The sequence below is a fragment of the Triplophysa dalaica genome, chromosome 8 (genome assembly GCF_015846415.1).
Source record: "Triplophysa dalaica isolate WHDGS20190420 chromosome 8, ASM1584641v1, whole genome shotgun sequence".
Lineage (NCBI taxonomy): Eukaryota > Metazoa > Chordata > Actinopteri > Cypriniformes > Nemacheilidae > Triplophysa > Triplophysa dalaica.
The window spans coordinates 24,717,353-24,737,450 of NC_079549.1; the positions used below are offsets into that span (position 1 = coordinate 24,717,353).

General features: G+C 38.9%; 2 protein-coding genes across 3 annotated transcripts; one reads left to right on the plus strand and one right to left on the minus strand.

The window, feature by feature from the left end:
• The first annotated feature begins 694 nt into the window (after nucleotides 1–694).
• On the plus strand, nucleotides 695–4,770 carry gpr143 (G protein-coupled receptor 143). Its single transcript, XM_056754632.1, has 9 exons — nucleotides 695–950; nucleotides 1,477–1,583; nucleotides 1,670–1,764; nucleotides 1,859–1,951; nucleotides 2,122–2,231; nucleotides 2,765–2,873; nucleotides 2,967–3,084; nucleotides 3,156–3,408; nucleotides 4,120–4,770. Exons 1-9 carry the CDS (start codon nucleotides 695–697, stop codon nucleotides 4,218–4,220), a joined length of 1,242 nt encoding a protein of 413 aa, XP_056610610.1. The 3' UTR covers nucleotides 4,221–4,770.
• Nucleotides 4,771–5,367: 597 nt separating this feature from the next.
• tbl1x (transducin beta like 1 X-linked) lies at nucleotides 5,368–19,156 on the minus strand. Of its 2 annotated transcripts, none has more exons than XM_056754626.1 (15): nucleotides 18,918–19,156; nucleotides 12,575–12,689; nucleotides 11,792–11,937; nucleotides 11,387–11,591; nucleotides 10,913–11,042; nucleotides 10,627–10,759; nucleotides 10,491–10,554; nucleotides 9,768–9,865; nucleotides 9,618–9,678; nucleotides 9,342–9,463; nucleotides 9,197–9,271; nucleotides 8,868–8,980; nucleotides 8,387–8,552; nucleotides 7,339–7,440; nucleotides 5,368–7,257 (listed from the first exon to the last, which is right to left on the minus strand). In XM_056754626.1, exons 2-15 carry the CDS (start codon nucleotides 12,630–12,632, stop codon nucleotides 7,231–7,233), a joined length of 1,500 nt encoding a protein of 499 aa, XP_056610604.1. In that variant the 5' UTR covers nucleotides 12,633–12,689; nucleotides 18,918–19,156; the 3' UTR covers nucleotides 5,368–7,230. The 2 variants fall into 2 exon arrangements, with proteins under 2 accessions (XP_056610604.1, XP_056610605.1); XM_056754627.1 differs by lacking the exon at nucleotides 18,918–19,156 and adding an exon at nucleotides 14,143–14,304.
• Nucleotides 19,157–20,098: the final 942 nt, after the last annotated feature.

Genomic DNA, 20,098 nt, shown 5'->3' on the forward strand with positions numbered 1-20,098 from the left:
TGAACTTAAAGAAAACTTTCCTGGAGAACCATAAATGAACTTAAAGAAAACTTTCCTGGAGAACCATAAATGAACTTAAAGAAAACTTTCCTGGAGAACCATAAATGAACTTAAAGAAAACTTTCCTGGAGAACCATAAATGAACTTAAAGAAAACTTTCCTGGAGAACCATAAATGAACTTTAGAGAATAACGTTCTGGGATTGTTATCTGTGTCTTGAGCATCACCGTCACACTCATATTATTCGGTCACAGGTGATTTACATCGCGGCACAATCAAGAATATCATTTTTGAATACTGTAATTTCATTCATCGTAAATGACACAATTCACTTTATTTAATTTTATAAATTTAGATATTTACATTATTGTTTTATGTGTGTGTCTCAGTTCTCACCTTAATCTCAAATGTGTGATGGACTAACGTTAGTACTTATTTGAACATGTTTGGCGCAAAATTGTTGTTGGTGAAAGAAATGAAAATAATAGTTAGTCTGATTAAAAATGATAAAAGTGTTCATAAGGAAACAAACAGGCTTCAAACACAGAGTTTGTACAGAAGAAAAGCGCCTGCAGCACATTCTTCAGTCTGGATTAAACTGAAGCACATGATGATGGAGCTCGTGATTTCACTCGCTCTCCTCCTCTCTCTCTCTCTCTCTCTCTCTCTCTCTCTTTCTCTTCTCTCCTCCATCATGGCATCTCCACGGCTCGAGACTTTCTGTTGTTCGAACCGTGACCCCGCCACAGAGTTCGTCGTCACTTTTCAGTCTGGATTCTTCAACTCCATCTGCATCTTCAGCTCCAGTTTGAGTTTCATCTTCTCTGTTCTGCAGCTGTTGCCGAAGCGCAGGAGCTCGAGACGTCTGTCTGCGCATCCGCATCCCAAAGCAGCAGCATCATCCCGCATCGTGTTCATCATCATCCTGTGTGACGTGTTAGGATGCGCAGGTAAACACACACAACATGTTTACAGTCTGATGACGTCATTCTTTAAGCCTCGATGAATTAATGTAACGAATTATGTAAAGGAAAGACTTGTAAAAAGTGAAAGCAAGTGGTTGATATCCTCTGTGAAAACATCATGTTCAACATTTAAATCAACCAATCAGACTTCAGAAATAAGTTTACTGTTAACCATCTGTTAAATTCAATCTTCTGAGCAGGATTAGGTGCTTCTACTATTGTTTTTCTCATGTATCGTTTCCCTCTGATTTCAGGGGTAAGTTTTGGTTTGGTGTAGCTTTTATTTATAAGAATGTTGTCCTGGAGACATCAACCACTTGGCAAAATCAGGTCGAACCAAACAAACTACGTACATGAATATTTAAAAAGAGCAGAAACATTCACACATGTCGGGTTTTTGATGCAGAAGGTTTGTTGGATGTAAACTGGGATTTAAACAACAGTGAATTCCTCTCGTAGCCCGTCTGTGATGGTAGAAGGTGAGATTGTGACGTAAATGAATGTTTTGTAGGAATCATTGTCAGGTCGTCCATGTGGCTGGGTTTACCAAACCTGGTGAACAACATCTCAGTGAACAGCAGTGGCGTCTGGCCGCAGGTCTACTGTGTTGGAAGTTCAGTGAGTCACAGCTTTCATTCGTTACATTAGTAAACACAGATTTCTTGCCTTTAAATTTATATCAAAGTGTCATATTCACTCGGCAGATGTGGATCCAGTTGTTCTTCAGCGCGTCGTTCTGGTGGACGTTCTGTTACGCGGTGGATGTGTTTCTGGTGGTCAAAAGATCAGCCGGCATCAGGTTTGTCCGTCACAAAAAGAAATCCCAAAACTATCTGTGTGAACTGAATGAGATGTTTTGTGTCTGACTCGTGTGTGTGGTTTGCTTGGTTTAGCACTATTGTGTTGTATCACATGATCACGTGGGGTCTGACTCTGCTGCTGTGTGTGGAGGGCGTCGCAATGCTGTATTACCCCTCCATATCGAGGTAAAGTCACACACACACTTTGTTTTTTGAGCGCACTGTGTCTTTAAGAGTAATGTAGGTCAAGTATTGTGTTGTTGTGCTGGAATGTTCTGCACAGCACACGGTTTTGATATAAAAGTGCTTTCATCCAAGCTGTGATCACGTGACACTGAAGGTGTTTTTCATTGTAGTTGTGAGAAAGGTCTTCAGCACGCCGTCCCTCATTACATCACCACGTATGCACCCATGATGCTGGCGCTGTGTGTGAATCCTGTGCTCTTCACCCGAACTGTGTCTGCTGGTCAGTGTCAACTCTCACGACACGTTTCTGTCATGTTTCCTTTTAAACACATCACCTGTAGCATCTGAGGAAATGAAGTACAGTGATATGACACCTGTAAAAACAGACTGAATGTGCAGCAGCGTGATGAAGAGTGACTGTTATAAGTCATTTCAGACTGTGGAGGCTTTAGGTGTCTAACAAGGCAAGGCCATATTACAAACTGCATCTTATTCTATTCTTGTTGTTATTTATTGACTCAAAGCTGGAATACACTACACAACTTTTTAAAAACTAAACTATCACACACTTGCAAACAGAGCAAACCATCTGCAGCCTTTAAAGCAGTGCTTTAAAGTCAAGAGTAAACCAGAGGAAGCATCATCTCAAGCTAACACACATTAGAGTATTTAAAGAACACATTAAGGGTCTCCTATACAACAATACATCTAAATTCAAGCAGAATTTTCAATTAAAATCGTGTGTGTCGGTGTTCACATGTGTGTGTGTGTTCATGTTTGTGTGTGTGTGTGTGTATATATGTGTGTGTGCAGTCACATCTCTACTCAAAGGTCAGCAGGGCATCTACACTGAGAATGAAAGACGTCTTGGCTCTGAGATAAAAACAAGATTCTTTAAGATAATGCTGGTGTTCTGCATTTGGTGAGCGATTCCTCCGACTCTTAAAGTGTCACACGGTACAGATGATGTGAAACGATGTGCTGATGATATATTCCTCTCCGTCTCTCGTGTTAGCTGGCTGCCCAACATTATCAATGAAGGTTTGTTGTTTTATCTGGAGATGCAAGCGGACATTAAAGCCAGCGATCTGAAAAACATCCGTAACGCCGCTCTCATCACCTGGTTTATCATGGTGAGTTTAACACACAAGACCCTCTGAACTATAGATTATATAAAATCTAACTCTCTCTCTCTGTTCTGAAGGGAATACTGAACCCCATGCAGGGTTTCCTCAACACGCTGGCTTTCCATGGCTGGACGGGGCTGGATGTGGATCTGAGTCGACAGAGACGCAGGGATCTGCCCTGGGATTCTGCATCCACGTCTGTGGCGGTTGCGGGCGGGTGGGTTAATCCCATGGTGGGCTCCACACTGCTGTATGAAAGCCACGTACAGAAGAACCCGAACAGCAACGGTCATCATCAACCTTCAGACGCTATAAGTGTCTTATCTGAAGGTAAAAGACTCTGTGAAAACTCTCTGATCTATAATGGCTACTGATTCATCTCACGTCTGTTGTGATCTGATCTGACCTGTCAAATGTGAAATAAAAAACTATGTTCAAATGTTGCAATTGTGCATTTAACTTGTATTCACTCGCTGATTCTGTGTTTATAATCTATACTGTGGGTTCTTATCTTGGGTTTGTTTAGATGGGGTGGCGAGGATAGCAGGGAAAGATCAATGCTTAATTCAACTAAATAAATCCAACTTTGCAATTTTGGAAATATTAAAATAATCAGACTTTATCTGCTCAAAAAGAAGAATGAAAAAACTAAACACTAAGCATTATTTCAAAATCTTTGATATTGAACCGCTATTTAGTAACGGAGTAATCATGACTTTTGTGTAAAATTAATGTTTGTGTAAATCAGATTTCGCTCTTTGTGTGTGTGACATTAATAATTCTATAATATATATATATATATATATATATATGTGGGTTGATGCAGTTCATGGTAATAACTTTTCATTGAAAAGACATCTCAGAACAATCTGGGTTATAGCACCTGGAGGTCCTCAAGCAAAGTTGAATTAGAACTTAAATCTAGGTCTGTTTTTATTATAGTTGTGAGGTAAGGAAACACACAATTAAAATGAGTATATTATAGTGTAAGGATCTGTTAAAGTGATCGAATTAACTAGTCTTGTGTATCTTATGTCATAGGTTCAGAGTCTAGTACAGTAGAAATCCACATATCCAGTGACCAGCGAGAGTCTGAGGACATAAAAGCAGACGTCACATCACTGGACAATTCTACAGGCTGATGGTCACGTGACCACCGCTTTTATATTCTTAACCTGTACAACACAAAAAACATCATGAAATGAAATCACTTCAGATAATTTCCAGCATGTTTACATCACCTTTAAAGTTCAACATGAATGAATCAAAATGTCAAATGATTTGGCCATATCTGTCTGAAGACTGTTTTGATTCCTTCATGAAAAGACTGTAATGTTTATAAAGTTATTCAGTATTAGTTATTAGAGATGTAACAACATCGAAATCTCTCTGTAAGATAATAACTTGTCGTAAAGTCCACGGTACGGTATTTATTGTAATATTTCAAATGACTTGGAAACGTGCCGTAAGCGTCTCTTTTCTTGATCCTCTCATCAGAGGTGTGAGTAAAATGGGTCAAATGACCTAAAAATCCCTTTTATAAAATAGAATAAAGACAATATCTATTATTTTTCTAACTTTCTCCATGATGGGTGCAGAAGACCTATAGTTTCACAGTCATATGACCACCATAAAATTGAGACAATTTTGCTATCGAGATAACACGATGTCCATAATATTCTTACATCTCTATTAGTTATCCATTAGCACCAGAGTTATTATAGTTTTGATTTTAGTTTGATAGATATTTTTTATTTTTAGTTATGTTAATTTTGCTTAAAGTTTTAGCAATTTTGGTACATGTCATTTTACAATTTATTTTAATTATTTCATGTTGCTATATAAGATTAATACATTTTTATTTTAGATTTTGTTTATAATTATAATTGTAGTGCTTAATCTTATTTCAGTTTATTTTTTAGGCAACATTTTTCCTTTTGTTAAGTTTTTCCAATCATTTTTAGTCATTTAATTTTATTTTAATGCACAGTAACTTTTTCAACGTTTTAATTTGAGTAAACTAAAATAACCTTGATCAGCAACATATGAATGTTTGTTGCTCATATTCGCTCATTTAATACTTCATTAAATATAATCTTTTTGTAATAAAACGCAGTCTCCTATCTTAGATAAGCATGTATAGTTAAATTATGTATTGCAGTTGTGTTTGCTGATGTATCTGTGCGAAGCATCAGTGAAATAAATAACATTCAATATTTAATCTAAGAGGTCATGACATCAACAGTTTAGCACGTCACATTCAATACAAAAGAATAAAAAAAACACCAGTTTGTAATATCAAAATAGAGTGATTTATTTGAACCATAATGTGGTTTGTCTATGAAACAGATTCATGACAAACATGTACAACCCAACTGACAACATCACAACACATTTCTCTGTCTGACACAGACAGTAAAGGTCTCAGGTGATGACGGAAATCAGCCGATCACTGCTGGACATTAAGCCAACACGTGATCACTTCTAATACAACCAAAAACTTTAATAAGAATCCACCGTCAGAAAAAAACATTGAAGAAAAAACATGAATGCAAAGCAAATAAGATTTGTGGCATTTAAAGATGTGTTAAGCGGACAGAATTTAATCTGCTCTATCCCTTCTAAGATTTACCATCACATCTGATGTTTATTATTAAATCAGTTACTGTATCAATAAATCAGACCGCATCAGATCCAGACGGCGACAACGTTATACAGGTTCCAGCAGACAACATTTAACCCATCCTGAAGGGACCGTTCACCCAAACTAAATGAGAATCTGTCATCATTTATTCATCCTCGTGTCATCTTAAACATGTGCGAGTTTCTTTCATCTTCAGAACACAAGAGAAGATATTTTGAAGAATGTTGATCATCAACCAACACTGAACTCCACTGACTACAATTATATAATCAAAACCACTGAGACATTTCTCAAAATATCTTCTATTATGTTCTACTTAAGAAAGACTCACACATTCAGTTTTAAAAAACCGCAAGAGGAGGAATAAATGAGGACAGAATTCTCCTTTTGGGTGAACTGTCCCTTAAAGAAACATCTCACATTTTTGTCAATGTGAGCGAGCAACAAACTTGAGTTTCCCCAGTGTGAGTCACTTCCCCCGAGCGGATCTTCATTTACTAAATCTGAGTTTGAACCTAAACGACGTTTTTATTGTCCCGCCCACAGTGAAATCCCATTGGTCCACAATCCTGCTGTCAAGGACTGTATAATAAACATCAAGTATACAGGATTGAGTTCAGATGGAAAATTGGAATCTTGACATGACGCTTGACTGTATGAAGATTCAGACACACGTGACCGGTCTCCAGTGATCAGTCCTATAAACCTCAATGACAAAACAGCGCTGAGACAGAACCCAGATTTTCACATCATGCTGAAGATGTTGATGAAAACATGGCTGGAATGTTTCTCTCGCTCTCATGAGACCATCTGAGACTTTATGAGCCGATGTGTCATAACATCACTTTCCTCCAATAACATGTGCTGCCAACCCAGCAGGCATTACAAAACAAACAAACAAACAACGGTTTCAAGCCTCAAAAAGCATGTGGCGCGCTTATAAACATATTTACACAGTTTATAAAACCTGTGCTGTTATCTAATGTACAACTTTACATTCATTAAATGTACATCCACTGAGGAGAATACACCTTTAACTGGATTCAGAAAATATTTCTCACCAGTAGAATTTTCATTCAGTTTGATTTTAGACATTTCAGAAGAAAAGCAATCTTACACATCTCTCTCTCTCTCTCTCTCTCTCCTCTGCTGAGATTGACATTCGTTACAAATCTCTTTCACACAATCAGAGAGAGAAACCCAAATCCCTCCGAGAGACACCAGTGCTGCCCATCCACACCACACGACAGTGAGAAGTAAAAATCCTCTTGAATATTGATCCCCATCGTTGGGCTCTTCAGCGGCCGGCCATCTGTTAATGATCTGACCTGACCCCCGGTCACAGAACGCCGAGAGAAGCTGAACGTCAACACTGTAACAGCACAATCTCTCTCGTCTCGTCCTCTACATTTGGTTCTTCAACATTTGGATTTTTTATCTCGGGGATTCATATGTGAAGTATCAGAACATCATAAGTCACCGCTGTAAAATCTCACATCTGTCCAGTGTTACTTCCGTAGATCAAGAACACAAACCTGGAAAAACAGAAAGCTGAGCGTCTGTATATGGTGCACACAAACAGATTTGAGTCAAAGTGGTTTCAACAGAAGACGTACCGAACCGTCAGACGCGCTCGCTCCAACTTTATCTCCAACACTGTTCCAGCACACTTCAAATATTCCACCGGTTCCTCTGTAGCTGTTCACGAGAGATCCGCTCTGAACATCAACACAAATACATCATCATTCATGGAATAATAACACAAACCTGCTTCATGTTGTTTGACACTTACTTCAGAAAACAAATATTCTGAATGTTGTTACTCAATAGATTTTAATTGAATACAATTACAAGATCCTTCTACTGCATATAAAATCTGTTGCTTTTCTTCTAAAACCTTGTTTATACAAATTCACTGTTTTCAGGAAATTGAAAAGACACTGTACCTGGTTTAAATGATTAAACACTGCGCTGTCAAGCACTTTTGGAAACGTTTTATTGGTTCGATTTTTCCAAAACCCAGTGACAAACATAAAGCGTGAATAATAATACAAAATGTACAGTACAATACAATGTAAGTCGCTTTGGATAAAAGCGTCTGCCAGACTGGGCTGTGTGATATATCCTGTGATGCTCTCAGTTTCTCAATGAATGATTATTAAATGCCGCCACATCTGAAAGCCAGAGGGCGCTCTTGTGCAGAAACTCAGAATATGGGAAACAGAAAAAGAAGGATTAGTTCCAGGAAATGCCTAAGGTCATATTCTATCGCTGTTCTTTAAATCTTTTCAGGTATTTTCATGATAATAAAGTTGATTTATAGTGATGATTATAGAAGAGTGTTGCTTTTCAAATACACGTTATAAACGACTCAATGTCGTAGTGATTTAAGATTGAGCAGTCTCAGAATCAATGTAAACATGTATAATAGTTAGCGTGACTCACGATATATATCGTTCGGCCCAGCAGTGCCAAATGCATACATGTAAAAGTTATATTAATGTTTTATAAAAAATAAATCTAGAAATATAGAGATACAAGGTTTCAGAAGGACAGCAGCGCTTTGTAAACATTTGTGATAAATTCATGTTAAAAGATGAAACCACAACAACAAACTAAATGTCATTGTTTTGTGACTGTGATGTGTGTTAATGTGGTACTGACCGCAGTGTCCCAGATGTGCACACATTTATCAAAAGATCCGCTGGCCAGAAACTTTCCATCAGGACTGAAGGCCACGCTGTACACCGGCTCCTCATGTTTAGTCAATGTGTGAATACAGAGTCCTCTTTCAGCGTTCCACAACCGCACCGTTGAGTCAAAAGATGCGCTGAAAGATACAAAACACACGTGTCAAGTCCGGTCTGATCAAACCACATCATACTTCACCAGATGAAGAGTTTGGTTGCAAATTGAGAAAAACCTGTTTTTAACATTTTTCAAAAACATTTTTTTTATTATGTTTTCATGATTTTAATGCGTTTGATTGTGTTAGTCTGTATTTGTGAGTCAATAAAACAAAACAAACCACCTCCAGTTTGATGTATATTAATTGGAATGCACAATAAAAAAATATGATTTATCTTAGTTTGGAACCAAACTCTTCAGATATGATTTGAATGATAATTAAATGTGTATTCTTCACCTGGCCAGCAGAGTATTACACACAGATCCTGCAGGACTCCATTTGATGGTGTAAATCTCTTTACTGTGAGCCTGAAGATCGTGTAGACATGAATCCTGCTTCATGCTCCAGATCTGAATCAAGAATCACATACACACATGCTCACTGCATTCACATCTACACTCTTATCAGAAAAAAGCATTTTCTGATTGACAGAAATCAACCCAACTGCACATCTCAACAAAATCACTGCACTCGAAAAACTTGTATAAATATATCTGCGGTGAAATAAAGGTTTGTTTAGAAAACATCTGTGAGTTATGAGAAGGACGCAGTAGACGAGATCAAACCTTTAAGGTCATGTCATCTGAGCAGGACGCCAGTAGAGTTCCTGATGGATCCCATTTAATAGCGTTGACTTCATTCTAAAAGAGAAGAACGAGCGTCAGCTGATCAACATCACGCACAGACACGTGTGTGTGTGTGTATGCTCACCGTGTGCCCTTGAAAGGTCTTGAGCGGTCGCTCACTTCCTAGTCGACACACGTGGATGCACATGTCTGTACTGCAGGAGGCAAACGTGGTGTTGTTCTGCCAATCCACATCCAGAGCCGGAGCTGCAGACCACAAAACGGGATAGTGTCACTCATATTTCACACTTCATGTTTATGAACTTCAGATCTAAATCAGATCTTTATACACATCTCATCACCAAACCCATCTCAAGTTAACAAGATTTTAAATCTGAAGGTTCAGGGTGGGTTTACTCACCGGAGTGAAATGGAAACTGTTGTTTGGCTTCACCCGTGTGTGCGTCCCAAATGATTGTCGTCTGTCAGATGAAATCAAAATCACACAGATGTCAATGAAACTTCACTTATTGTCCACGTGAAATGTTTTCTTGTGAGTTTGTTGATGTACCTTATCGACTCCAGCGCTCAGAATGCTGTTGCCTTTCTTGTTCCACTTGAGGGCAAATATAGGACCCTTGTGCTGACCCAGTGTCCTACTGAGGGTCCCTAAACAAACACCAGACACACATGAGGGGTGTACACAGCTCTCACACCACTGGACTTTGTGTGTGTTAGACAATCATCCGATGTTTACAATTCTTTATTAATTTAGCGCTTTAACATCTTTATTAAGACAAAGGAGCTGAACATGAAACATATCGAGTTAAACACACAGGTTCATACACACATGCACACACAAACACAAAAAACACACAAAAAACACATATGGACAAAACATGCACACAAAAAACACACACACACAAACAAGCACACATATAGACAAAAACACACGCACACAAAACACATGCATACACAAACACAAAAATACATACAGACAAAAACCACACAGACACACACAATAAAAACACACGCATCCGAACAAAAACACACAAAAAAAAACACCAGCACACACACAAAAAAAAAAATGCACGCACCCGCACAGAAACACACATAGAAGAACACAAACAAAAAACACATACAAAAAAAATTCTAAAGATAAATTCCTACATGTATTAATAAATAATTTCAGCAGAATGTTAATTTAAAGTATAAAATCAGTCATTGTAAATCTGATGTGAGCTGACACCCTGATCAGGTAAACACTGTAAAACAATAAGCATTTTCTCCCCACCATCTTTAGTCCATATTCTTGCGTATCCATCATAAGATCCAGTGGCAAGAAGACTCCCGTCACTCTGCAGACAGAAGAACACGTGAGAAGAAGAGAACTGCAGATCAGAGGATTATGAATATAAACACACACTCACGTTCCAGTCTAAAGAGGTGACGTCTTTATTGCTGGGCACGTCTTGTCCTCCCTCTCTGATGCAGTGACGGAGGACCAGCTGAGTGCTGCTGCTTCCGTTCAGACTCCAGATACGAGCCGTGGAATCTCCAGAGCTGACACACACACATCACAAATGAGTTACACACACATGATCAACACAAGAGCGACGCATCGGCTCGACCTGCAGAGGGCAGCAAACACTGATATCACACGACCTCCTCACACAGAGATATGGATACGGCTCCAGACACACACACTAAACTCACCCAGAGGCCAGCAGATCACACACAGGGTTCCAGGCACAGATGAACACCTCAGACTCGTGACCTCTCAACACCGTCGCCCTGCTGGCAGGAATCTGAATCTCATCTTCCACCTCCATCTCCACATAATTATCTGTCACGGCGAGACACGGCTCACAATTACAAAGACACGCACTTTACCCACAATGCAACACAATGCTTCATTCAATAAGAAAGAGTTTTAAATAACACATTTTATCCTCCAGCGTGTTACTGTGAGTGGAATATTTTCAGAAACATCAGCTGACTTCATTTATTCATTTGGCAGACGCTATTATCCACAGCGACTAACATGTAGGAGAGCATAAAAACATTAAGTCAACACGCTTAACAGCACCGCTAGTTGATACAAGGAGGATTAAAGCTGGAGTCAGCAAATTAGAGAATGAACAACAAGTTTTTTAGACAGACAGACAGCTAGTGGTTTAAAAGACTCACTGAGAGCATGAGTGCCGTTCTCTTCTCCGTTGAGCGAGACGTCACCGTTCTTAGCAGCGTGATATTGTGTAGATATAGTGTTGGTCTGCTGATGTCGGGGGACTCTGTTTTTGACGGCCTGTTGTCTGGAATGAACCACGTCTGGTATCACAGCATCAATGAGCGACAGAGACTCAATCGGCCGACCGTCAAACACGGTGCCGTCCTAACAGATCCATCAACATTCAAATCAGATACAGTCAAGTGACATAAAATATCACATCTTCAGTCTGCAGGTCTGTTGTGTGAGCAAACAACTAAAAACAGCACAGAAGTGACATCATTTGGTGCTGTAAAAGTTCTAATTTGAACGTTTTCCTCACAGCTTCCTGGAAGCAAACAGGAAATGACATCACTGCTGGTCACCTCATTGATGCTGATCTCTGCCTCCACATACTGAAGTCCTTTCTGGAGTATGGAGATGAGAGCGGCCGGGGGGACCAGAGAGCCGTTGATGTTTGACTGACTGATGTGACTCTCGATGCCAAATGTGAACGCAGAGTGAGAGAAACCTGCAGCACACACACACACACACAAACAACACACAAACAACACATCAATGCAACCACCTCACAATGACTCCACTTCAAATCCTTGTGAATTTTTCTTACGTTTTTTGCTAATCTCAAGCGCATAAACATCCGTTATTAACTATGACAGCAGACCATAATAAAATAAGAGCAAAACACACAGACAGAACCCATATAAGATATCTTTAATATGTGTGATGTGACCAATGAGTCGTTTCACACGCAGTTATCTGTGTGCTCGTGACACAGGAGATGTGTTTCAGATGTTTGTTCAGGATTCTCAATCTTTTAGACTCCATGGGCCCTTCATAGTTTTCAACAACATTCAAAGGCCCCCTCCCGCTCACAAAAACTCACATTTACTACCCAATTATAATAACTGAAAAGTGCTTATTTAATATAAATATAGACAAATAATAAGACATTTTTAGTCGTTTTAAAATGTATTTCGGTGCAAATTATGTCTCAGTTTAAATTATTAGTCATCCTGAGGCCCCCTTGGAAGTCAGCTGGGACCCCCTTGTGGGCCACGGCCTCCCTGTTGAGAACCGTTGTGTTAATATATTCATCTGTGAGTACTGAAGCCACAGATATGATTTGAATAATTGAAGATATTTACCTGACTCCTGCAGATATCTGTAGACCAGAAAGTTGACTTCATCACTAGTAATGCTCATCTTAGCTCACCTCACCACACAAGATGAGAAACACTCCAGCTCCGGATGAGCCGCACTCTACACCGGACACAGAAGAAAACAGACACACATCCATCAAACAATCAACTTTTCATTTCACCTTTTACTTATAAAACAAAAAGATTTTTCTGAAGCAAGAGCAGAAAACTGAGACGTGACACAGATCCACCACATCAACTATATAAACAAATAAACAGGTAGTCAAGCCGCGTGTAATATACTCCAGCAGCTTCTACTCGTGTCAGAAACATATAAAATCGGTCAAACTTGATCAAACTCATGATTCTGTGATGTCTTGAGACGTCGCTCATGTCCGTTAATAATTCTCTAGATGTTGAACATCCAAACACTGATGTCATCCATAAAATAGCGTTGTTAACCACGCAAATGTGTAGGGCCCCGCAAGCTTGAGGGCCTCTTAAGGTCTACAAGCAGTAAAATCATTTGACGCTTGATTTAGACACTCAGATATTCACAATGAAGCGCACGTATCAAAGCCATGCTCAAAAATGAAAAAGAAAATAAATATAATACTAATTTTACGAATATAGCAAAACAATGCTATGAAAATAAGTATCTCTCTTATACTGTAGCTAAAAGCGTTCTGTATTATTCTGAATAAAACAAAAGACACTTTTTCATCCCAAAACCAAGAAGGTTTATTCTCATAACAAACTGTACAGAATTTTGTGCTGTTATGTGGATCAACGCAAAATACATCCAGTTTATATTTGTATCTATATGACTAATTAATTCTGTAAAAGTCAAACAATAATGTAAGGCAATGTGTGGGGGGCCCCAGGTCTTAGATTTGTTTAGGGCCCCCAAAATGGTAAACACACCCCTGCATCATGCATATCACCAGAACACATCATCATACAAAACAAAATCATGTTCAATTCAGAACTAAGTGATGAAAGTTTTGTGAATGTTTGCGCTGTGGTACTGAGATTGCACTTTTGAAGTTAACTGAACAGAGAATGCAAGAGTCAATAACAATCATGTATTTAGTCACGCGTTTCTTAACAACACAGACGTGATAAAGTCATCATAAGCCCCCAAATTAACCTCACCATGTGAAACACTCCCTCTGCTGTAAAGAGTGCACTAAACAGTTAACATACTACAGAGAGAACGTAGCAAACAACCATCCTAATAAAGCACCCTCCATCAGTCTGACAATCTAACAGCACTCCAGTGATATTGAGCTGTACAAACTTATTGTTCTGAATCATTTCACTGAATAATGTGTCTAGAAATAGACTGCAGTGTGTTTAAAGCACACAGTGCTGTCAGAATATAATCTTTCTGTTCACAGAACACAACTTAAACTGAATATTTAAACGCTTCTGGGGACGTTTCCATAAGAAGGTTCAACAAACGCTATGTTAATGTGAACTCTGAGTCAATTTACACTGAGATGCAAAACTTTGAGCTTTTGGTTTAAGAACAGCTGATTTGAGTTAGTTCTATCAACTCTGTGTAGACTTACCTTGAGTTAAGCGCGTACACCCCGGCTATGAACAGCCTGACTCTGAGTATAAGTGACCTCTCTTTTAGAAACAGGCTTGAGTTACACCGCTTTCTCAGGTTTGACATACCTCACATTCTGAAACGGAAAACCCAAAGTTTCCCTTATTTCAGGGTTGATATACTCAAGAGTTTTCACTAAAACTCCTCTCTGAAACAGACCCCAGGTGAGATTAAATTGCTTTGAAATGTAACAATGATATGAAATCGAAGTCTTCAAGCTCTGACAAATGAGGACAAACGTCTTCATGTGTGAATCATCATTTATCTTCTCAAAACTCATCCTGAAAGCTGAATCTAGAGAACATGCATCGCAACAACATCCATCAGCAACCTGAAATGTAAGGTTTATTATAAGAGTGAGTGGTTTAAAAATGACTGTTTAAAGTCCCCGTGAACTGGAAGTTGCAGTCTTTTTTACTTCTGTATTTTGATGCATTTCTGAGGGAAAATTAATTTCAAAGGGAAACATTGGCGGCTGTGGCTTGGGTTTTTCAATGCGATTTGATTGGATGTGTAAAAACAGCTGTTGCATCTGGCAGCAAACTGACACTTGAGGGGAGGAGTTAACGGATGCTCCGCCCAAGCCGTCTAGTTTAGGGAAGTGCATTTTCAGATTTTAATACATGAAATTTAAAAAGAAAATGACCCACTTCAATAATCTATTTACTAGTATAACGCTGCAATATTTCATGAAAAAATAAGAAAAGTCAATTTTAATTTCACTGGGACTTTAACGGAATTAGTACAAAGTAAAACTCATTTCACTTTCTTTTTTGGTTTGTTTTTACTGACATCATGTGACAAACACTGTTGATAAAGTTGTATTAACCAGGACCAATCTGTTAATCCTGAAGCCCTGCTTCCACAAAACCAAGAGAAGAGAAACACACGAGAGTCTACAGAGAGCCTCATTTTCTCCTGGCTGGTCACACCCGACAGTGCAAACAAGACCTATAGCAGCCATTTTCTCCTGAGCGTCTCCGCTCTCATGAAATCTGTCTTTGACATGTGAGGAATCAGTAAAGCCCTGCGGTCACCACAGATCATGACACGTCATCACAGACCGTCACAATCACATCACCAGCAGGAGACTCTCGTCTTCACTTCAGCGTTTACAGTCAGAATGGAAGCAAAACTTCATAAGACACAAGGCCAAAGATTTGACTACAGTTATCAGAGTGAGAAGTTCTTAAAAACTCTTCTAAAACTGGTGATAAATATCATTGTAGACATAACAAAAGTTAATCAAACCCGTATGAAACAATGTTGCCATGGAGATGAAACAATCCTGCGTGTGTTGACAAAGCACACATTACAGTATAAACATACACAAGCTCTTGTGTACTCGTGTGTCTGTTGTGTAAAGAGTCACACAAAACACAGAGTCCAACCCGAAAGAAACACTTCACATTTTTATGTCTTTATTTCAGTCTGCTCAAAGAAATCTGTTTGTTTTCAGCTGACCCCAACGTCAGTCACTTATATTTTCATCAGATTTAATGCACGGGGGGCTCCAGTCTGTTTGATTATATTTAAAAAGATCTGACAAAATAACCCTCATTTTACCTGTTTGATCTAAAATGACGCTGTAACATCAATAAAAGCTTAAACATGGCAAATAACCGTGGTATAAGCGGGATAATCCAAGGCAAGCCGTGCATTAAAGGATTTTTTAAGTAGCCGTGAATTATCTCGCTAACACTATATCATTCTATTGTTAATATTATGACAAGACTAAATCACAAAGTGTACATCTGAAGAGTTTGGTTCCAAAATGAGAGCTCCGTTTAAAATAAAAATTATGTTTTGTATTATGTTATGCATTTATTGTGTCTTACTGTGTTAGTAAGATGTATTTTTTTAGTTGTTATGGATAAATAAAAACAAACCAACGATATTAATTCAAATGCATGTGATTCTTGAAAAAGAATTAAGCAGAAGTTAATCTCATTTCAGAACCAAACTCTTCTATATATATTTAAAGGGTGCGTTTGAGATAAAAAAGTTATAAAAGCGTTGAAATATTTTAGACGTTTCCTGATTTCGTATCGGCAGACAGAACACGAGAAAACAACAAGGTGTGTTCTGTCTGGATTTGGGTTTAGAGTAAAGCTGAAAGCTTCGCTTGAATCCAGCAGAAAACCCCACAAACGTAAGTCTCTCCTTCAATCCTATTAACCATTAACTCAAGAGACTCGTAATGATTTACAACCCGCTGCAAATGTAAATCTATTTATAACGTCTTCGTGACAAGATGTGAGTTTGTACAGCTCTCATTCTCTCTCCAAACCTCCAGATGTCTGTGGTTTTAACCATTTCACAGTCCTGTTCAGACAACACAGATGAACGTGACTTTTACGTGAACGTGACGAGTTTTACTGACATCACAGCCTCAATACATGACGGCTTTAATGTTCTTTTAACCTGACATTAAAACATTAAACTCCCTGTCGCACGAACATTTCTTAAAAACATATCATGAGCCTATTCCACACACAAACACGTGGACTCGAGCACTACAGGTGGAGTAAAAACCACAAACCACAAGCGGAGACAAATGTGTACACAGCGCTGTGTGAAACTGAATGGATCTGGATTTACTTTTGTGTAATGTGACAGATTTAGAAACTAGATCAATAGAGAACACAATGAAATCATAACCTACAGAAACACAACACAAGAGATGATTTCTAAAGACAAAAGCACATACAAAATATGCTCTTCAGAGGTTTCATGTTCACGTCAAAACAGATCTGAGATCAGAATTTCGTTTTAAAATCACTGATGTCAACCAAACATAATTCAGTCTGTCAACATGTAATCACCTCATGTTGACACAAACACATGTAATGTCTGGAACACACTACAACACTTAAAATCTTCTGAACAGATTTTTTTAAACTGGACATCATTCACTTGCAGACTTTATGAAAGTTTCAGATAGAAACACACTAACTGATCAAATCTGGCACAGACTTTCTGCAACAAGTCCAGACTGAAAATCTGAGCAAAAGTCTTGTAATGTATTCTTGGGGCTGTACAACTGAAAACGAAGGGAAAAAAATGTACCCGTCTTGGGCCCAAACTTTTGAAGATGGGTCTCAAAGTGCAACTTTTTGAAAACGCCACTTTTTTCGTTTCCATGTAAACTGCAAGACATCAGATGATGTCAAGCACATGTGTATTAACCTACCATATTCATTTCAATGGAGAGCTGGCGACTTCCGGCGACACGAGCAGTCGCAACAGTTGGCGACCGGATGGGCGTGTCTAGCAACGTGACAAAGTTAAGAAATCTTCAACTTCATGCAAATGATCAGCGATTTTCAGAAGCGACAGCCAATAGGAAGATGGTAGAGCTAACGTGACCAGTGGATGTCGTCACTGAGGAAACCACTAGTGGGAACACACACTGATGACTTCAAGCTTATAACCTGAAGGCAATTATACGCGCTCGGTCACAAGAGTATAGCCAAAACAATATGGCGGCATCCTGTACTGTGAGCTCTCACTGCTGGACTATGTTTTAACGTTCCTCAGCAAAATGTGGATTTGCTGCACCAATAAGACCAGCAGAGACACACTATTAACATCCGCCAGACTTTAAACATGCACACGGCGAACATTGGTTTTAAAAAGTACTTTTGCCATATAACTGTGCATGTGCCAAGGGACGTCCTGTTTCTTTACACAACAACATCGCCACCCAACATGGCCTGGCGTGCGTACTAGAGCCTTTATATCTGTTAACCTGAATCTGTGTGAATGCAGAGAGTTTTGATAACGCTGTCATGTGTACGTGAAACTTTTCTTAAACGAAAAAATTTTCATCGTGTAAACGTGGCCTTAGGCTTGTGTTTCAGTCCCCCAAAACGCCGTTTCCATCTACACGAACGGCCAAGACACATACATTTTTTTGCATTTTCAGTTGAAAACGGTCTTGTGTAAACGGCACCTTAGTCTTTATCTGTCACCAATTCTGTGAAATACAAAAGGAGAATTTCTCAATCTTCAATTACAGTTCACGGTGTACAAATCTAGAACAATCAGTCAACTAGGAAGATAACATGAAAAGGTTATGAAAAGAAATCATAAAAACTGAAACTAAATTAAAAAATGGTACTAAAACAGGACTAGTGTTTGATTTTAGGGACCTTTTCTTGTGAGATTTACACACATCTGACATCAACAAGTCTGTGTGTGCGCGTGCACAGTAACAGTCTGAGCACTAATGTTTGAAGCTTAAACTTGAAAGCAACTGTTTAACTCCTCGTGATACTAAAAGCTACGTGCGCGCGCACACACAACACAGACAGACAGACAGACAGACAGGTCAGTTTTATTTATTATTACAGTATGAACAGAGAGAATGATAGAAGTGTGAAGAATGGAGCAGTGAACGTGATCTTCCCCTCCCCCACCCAACGCGTCCTCAAACATGTGCTGTTTCATCTCTCTTCATCTATTATTATTATATTAAACACCACAAATCAGCGTCATCAAGAGTCAAATCACAGAAATCACTCTTAAAAGTGTCCATTCCATCAGCGAAAAGAAGACTTTATTGCGTTTAATGGCGCGTGGGAAAGTTGCATTAACCCACATACAGTCATTTCAACGCGCGTGCCCGCCGCCAGCAGCACACGTCACATTATATTATATTATATCACGTTATATCGCGTTATAAAACACTCGTTTCCATTACAAACACGTCACGGGTCTTCACAAGCTTACCTTCACAAGTGAGTCTCTGCTTCTCTTTCACTTCCAGCAGGAAATAAATCCTCAACTTCAGAGATCAAACTGCGACTTCACACACATTACACGCGACGCGACGCCACCGTGTGTGTCCGAGTTTAAATGTCGAACATGTCTGATTTTACACAAGTTTCCTGTGAGTGTGTGTGTGATTCTCACAGAATACAGCGTCAGAGGAGGACACACACACACACACACACACACACTTACTCCAGCAGAGAGCGAGCGAGAGAGAGAGAGAGAGAGAGAGAGAGAGAGAGAGAGAGAGAGACGGGATGTGTTTCAACTGTAGTGAGTTGATCGATATATCTCGCCACTCGTGCTGTTTTGTAGAATAAAGTTTTTTTTTTTAACATCATCATTTGTCAAAATGTGCAATATACACAAAACACGTTGAAATACACACCACACAGAGCACCTGCAGTATTGCTGAAGTTTACTAGATAGGGTGCATTGTGTTCCAGGTTACTGTGGTTCTCTGTGACTTTGCAGTGTAGTCTGTGTGGTTGTTAAATTGTTTAATGGTTTGCTTAATTTGATTTACACGCTTATGTTTTCCGCAGGCCATCGGGCTCCTAAACTAAGTCCCTTAACATCACTGACCCCTCTCACTGTACTCTTAAAGGGACAGTTCACCCAAAAATGAAGATTCTGTCATCATTTACTCACCTTTGAGCTGTTACAAATTTGCATACATATATTTGTTGTGATGAACACAGAGAAAGATATTTGGAAGAATGCTTATAACCAAACAGAGCTCAACCCCCATTGACTCTCATAGTAGGAAAATAACAATGGTAATCAAAAGTGCCAAGTGCAGAGAAATGATAAAGTATTTTATTCTACTATGGAAGTCAATGGGGGTTGAGATATGTCTGGTTAAAGGCATTCTTCCAAATATCCTTACTGTGTTCATCAGAGCAAAGACATTTATACACATTGTGAACAACTCGAAGGTGAGGAAATGATGACAGAATTTTCATTTTTGGGTGAACTGTCCCTTTAAGAACATTCAACATCCAGTATAGTGACTTGGCTACTTGCACACAGCGATGACTGCTTATTTGTGTTGGTGTTAAGACGCCACCTCGAGTTTCTATCTGTTTGCTGATGTAAATATTTACAGTTTATCATAACCTATATATTAATTTAACTTA